Source organism: Spinacia oleracea, chromosome 4, assembly GCF_020520425.1.
Source record: "Spinacia oleracea cultivar Varoflay chromosome 4, BTI_SOV_V1, whole genome shotgun sequence".
Lineage (NCBI taxonomy): Eukaryota > Viridiplantae > Streptophyta > Magnoliopsida > Caryophyllales > Amaranthaceae > Spinacia > Spinacia oleracea.
The window spans coordinates 33,566,442-33,571,801 of NC_079490.1; the positions used below are offsets into that span (position 1 = coordinate 33,566,442).

The following is a 5,360-nucleotide window of genomic DNA, read 5'->3' on the forward strand; positions in this document are numbered from 1 at the left end:
GAACCTCAAACTAAAAACATCGTTTTGTAGTTCGGAACATATGTTTGAGTATGAAGTTTCGTTACATTAGAAAAGGGAATTTTAAAAAATTGTTTCAAGGTAATGACCACATAGGTTTTGTCATTACCAAAATATTTTTTAATTTCTGCTACTATCTGAGGTAGTCAGAGGATTTCATTAAAAAAAAACTACTTTAAAAAATAACGTAGGTATTAACCACACACACCTTTGTTCATTCACAAAACCAATGATTTCCGCTTTGGTCATGTCCTGGAGTAATCCTGGAGTCATCAGGATTTTTCCCATTGCATTATTCGCAACATTAACATTTCTTCATACAAAATAATCAATCAAATAATAACAATTGTTTAATAGGCTATGAAAAACGTCATGATTACTTCGGGGTATGACAAGAGAAAAAAACGTTTGTGTATGACCAAACTTGTGTGTGGTAATTAACTTAGTCCCTCGACACATTATCAGAAACTAAAGAACAGCTTGGTAATGACTAAAGTTGTGTATGGTTTCCCTCAAAAAAAAAAAGTTGTGTATGGTTATTACCTTAAAACTAATTTCTAAGTTTCTCTTTTCTAATGTTACAAAACTTCATAGTCTAACACATGACCCGCAATATGATTTATTTAAATACTACGTGTTTGGGTGCCTAATTGACCCCAATTGGGCGAGCAACCCAAAAGGCTACCACAATAACATATAAAGCCATTTACCCCTCAAAGGCTAATTAGCCAAACACAAGGCCCAAGCCCATCAAGTAATAAATGACCTATTGTGGCATTTACTACACAAACACTATAAATAAGCCGCCAAGGCTCACACATCAAGATACGTCCAAATTATTGACTTAACACTACTCTAGAGAACTCTCTCTAGAATCCGAACCGAGTACTTACTTAGGCATCGGAGGGGCTTTCCTCGTAACACCCCCGAGGCCAGTTATTTTGCTCATTGTGCAGGTATTTTCGGACATAACTCAACCACGCAAGCAAGATCTTCCATATCAACGAATAGGGCCTTCATCCGAAGCCATTGTATCAACACCGGAACAATTTGGCGCCGTCTGTGGGGAAGATACTTCAAAGCCTTGAGAAATCAACCATTTTGCTCAAAAAATGACAAATGTTAGTGTTCATACGACTCAGAGTCCGAAACAGAGGTGCGTCTCCAGTCAGAGATACGCCCACGGTCGGTTGCGCAACCGCAGCCGAGCCAGGCTAACACCGCAATGTCTTCTAGACCTCCAATCCCTACGCGGGAAGAGCTCGCGGCAGCCATAACCATAATGAAATACTTTCTTTTCAACGAAAAGGAACATGGTTTGGAAAATGACGCGAACAGAGGAGGACAAGGCGACGGATAAATCTGGAGCCACCACCTAGCGGAGAGATCCCTAGATCTGATCAAACACTCCCACCGCTGATAGGAACTCATCTAACGTCAAGGTGGGTGGAAAGTACGTGGGACACTCAAAAAAGGGCTCGGCAACAACCAGAGTGTTTCAGATCGCTCACCCCACAAACTTTCCGAAGGAAAACTACAAGTCAGCACACTCGGATCCGAAGCTTCGTGCTCAGCAGGGTGAGGCCTTCGGTTCACGAGAGGATCGACGATTCAAGCAGGTCCAGTGATCGGCCTAAGACCAGTAGCCGAACCGTTGGAAGACGAACAAGGAGGCATGACAGAACTCCTAGCCCCCGACGCACTCCCGAGCACTCTCGCGCCGAGACCTCGAGGGGTGGAGGAATCAGAGCGAGGCTAGGAAGGAAAATTATGACTCCAACATCCTCCCCATTCATCGAAGAGCTGTATTGGAGGAGACCCCGAAGGTAAGGTTGCCCCCACACCTAACATACAACGGGACCACCGACCCACGAGACCACATAACTTCATATGAACAACAGATGTCCTTGTGCCCCCAATCCGAAGCGTGTTGGTGCAGATACTTCCCAACCACGCTAACTGGAGTGGCGGGAGAATGGTTCAGGTCGCTGCCGAAGGGATCAGTTGTCATCTTCGATGATATGAATGAGAGATTCAAAGTGCAGTTTGTCAGTAACAACCGTCCAGAGAGGACTACTGCAGAACTCACCGCAATACTGTATGAGAGAGGCGAGAGCCTTCGGGTTTTCATGGCCAGGTTCATGAAAGAATCTACCAACATTCCTAACTTACAGCCCGACATGGCAATCTTTGCGCTAAAAAACGCGTTACAAGAAGGAAGGTTCCGAGATAAACTGTCCATGAAAAATCCCACCAAGATAGCCGACGTGCTGCAAATGGCAGATGCATTTATCAGAACCGAGGAGTTCAACAAGGCTGCTGCCAAACTGAAAAGTTCCTCGGAGCCGAGGGACGCTAAAAAAAACCAGAGTAAGCCCGAGGGAAACTCAAGAAAGGGGAAGGAGAAACAGGGTGCAAGAGATGGCAGTCCGAAGAAGGAAGGGAAAAAGGGTGAACTTCAACCCAAGTATACCAACTACACCCCCCTCTCGTTTCCCCGAAAGGAAATCTTCAGCCTCCACAAATACGATGAGAAGTGGCAGAAACCACCCAAGCTGAAGTCCCAAAACAGAAACAAAAACAGAAACAAGTGGTGTGAGGTCCATGACGACCACGACCACAATACTGAAGAGTGTAATCAGCTGAAAGACAACATCGAAGATCGCGTCTGCCGAGGATATTTTAAACAATACCTAGCAGACCGAAGAGAAGGAGCGCTGAAAAAGGAAAAAGCTCCAAGTGGCAAACCCCAGGAGCAACGCCTAAAAAGAATCCACGAAGCCACATGGCAGAAGAAGCATGATATCTTAGTGGTATTCGGGGGACAGAGGCCTATGCCAGTAAGAAGCACTTGAGAGCTCTCTCCCACCAAGTCAACTTTAGCACCGTAGGGGAGCAAGAACCCCATCCACCGAATATACCACTGATGATTGCCTCGGGGTCAGTACAAACACGAAGATCCATTGGTAATCTCCATGGACCTCAACAACCACAACGTTCATAGAGTACTTGTCGATGGAGGGAGTGTCGTCAACATCATCTCCAGAAACTGTTTTGAGCAACTAATCCTCGAAGATGCTGAGGAATCCATAACAAAAGTCAGTTACCCACTGATTGGATTCAATTAAGGAAAATTAATTTCCAGGAAAACCAAACCAAACATCTTCCCATTTTTATCTTCTTTCAAGGTTATGTGTTGGAAAACGTGAAAGTCAAAGTGGTGCAACTATGTTAAAACGTAGAAAGTATTTAATAATAGGAAATTTTGTAAGAAATCTGGAGTGTCATATGCTTTCTTTAAAAACATTTTCCCATTTTATTTTCTTTCAATTTCATGTCCCTTGACTCTCTTCCTTCTCCAATTTCATGTCCCTTGACTCCCTTCCTTCTCCAATTTCATGTCTCTTCACTATCAAAAAATTCATGTCCCTTCACCTTCAATAAACTTCACGCCCTCTTTTTTTTAATTTCACACTATATAACCATATCCTTACTTTCATTATTCCCTCTAATCCTAAAAAATACATGCTCATCCATCTTCTATTTCACATTATATTATCGGATCCTTAATTTCATGTTTCCATTAAATAATTGTTCATAATAAGTTAATAAGACCACACCTGAATATTTCTCAAGACAAATTTTCCACATAACCTTATTATTAACAACTTGAAAATTACTCATAATAAGACCGCAACTAATTTTTTTTTTTCAAGATTGACTTTTCCAATCCATATTTATTTGACAAAGTAAAATACGAAATAAAATACGTACATATACTTTTCTCGTCATAAGATGAATTGAAAAATTAAAGTTATCTTTAAAACATAAAAAAACCGTGCACGGCATGAGATCAATAGTTTGGACTTATTCATTAAGGTTTACTTTGTTGAAATAATTTTGAGGTTATGATACATATGAATAAACATAAATCATGCGGAAAAACCATAAAGCCAGAAAACATATTATTTACACATGATCATTTAGCATAATTCAGATGCATACACTTTGTAGCGTGCCCTCCCTAGCTGCGCCCGAACCGAACAAGAACAAGTCTTTAGGACTCCAAGTGTCATCCCTCCATAGATAGTCCACAGCACGTCCGGATCCGCCTTAAGCTTGACCAACTAGAATCGCCCTTAAGGTTCCTTAGATTTTCGACTATTTGGGTGCAAGTGTTTGGCTGATTTTTGATTAAATATCTTACCTTGAATACTTCAATAATCGTCTGTTAAATATGTGACCCTAGGCCTATATTTATAGAGTTTATGGAAAGGAATTGGAATCCTACTAGGATACTAATTAGCTTAATTAGAATTATATTAAAACTCTTATTAACTATTTTATCCTATTAGGATTAGGAATTTAATCTTTGAACAAACCCTTTTAGATTTAGGATTTGTATCGGACACAAACACCCACGAGCACGACCCTCGCGAGCGCTCAGCCCACGCAAGCCTTGCGGCCCACGCGAGCAGCGCAGCTCGCAGCCCACTCGTGCGCGCGCCTTGGCCTGCTGGGCCTAGCCTTGCGCTGGGCCTGGCGTGGCCTTGGCTGCCTTGTGTGGCGCGCAGGCTTGCTGGACGCGGGCCTGGCTTCGTGCTGGGCCTTCGTCTAGCAAGTCTCGTCCGATGCTAATTCGTACGACGCGGTTCCGATTAATTTCCCGATTCCGGAATTCATTTCCGATACGAACAATATTTAACATTTCCGATTCCGGAATTCATTTCCGTTTCGAACAAATATATAATATTTCTGTTTCCGGAATTATTTTCCGATTCCGATAATATTTCCGATTCAGACAATATTTCCGTTTCCGGCAATATTTCTGATTCCGGCAATATTTCCATTTCCATTAATATTTTCCGATATGTACCATGTTTCCGTTTCCGGCAACATCTACGACTTGGATAATTTTTATATTTGCGATACGATCCATATTTCCGTTTACGGCAATATCATCGTTTCCGGAGTATTCATTTCTTGCTTATGACGATCTCAGCTCCCACTGAAACCAAGATCCGTCGATTCCGAATATCCATAGATGGAGTATTTAATGCCATTAAATACTTGATCCGTTTACGTACTATTTGTGTTACCCTACGTGTTCAGTCAAAAGTAAGCTGTGGATTAATATAATTAATTCCACTTGAACTGAAGCGGCCTCTAGCTAGGCATTCAACTCACTTGATCTCACTGAATTATTAACTTGTTAATTAATACTGAACCGCATTTATTAGACTTAATATTATATGCATACTTGGACCAAGGGTACTATTTCCTTCAGTCTCCCACTTGTCCTTAGGGACAAGTGTGCATTACCTAATTCCTTTGTCGCTCGA

General features: G+C 41.8%; 1 protein-coding gene across 1 annotated transcript; it reads left to right on the plus strand.

Annotated features, from left to right (window-relative positions):
• Positions 1–2,039: 2,039 nt before the first annotated feature.
• On the plus strand, positions 2,040–2,873 carry LOC110778580 (uncharacterized). Its single transcript, XM_021983126.1, has one exon. The coding sequence runs from the start codon at positions 2,040–2,042 to the stop codon at positions 2,871–2,873; it is 834 nt and encodes a 277-aa protein (XP_021838818.1).
• The last annotated feature ends 2,487 nt before the right edge of the window (positions 2,874–5,360 follow it).

Excerpts from the sequence above, each read along its gene's own strand:
- LOC110778580 (XM_021983126.1), top strand. The coding sequence starts at position 2,040 with ATGAATGAGAGATTCAAAGTGCAGTTTGTCAGTAACAACCGTCCAGAG.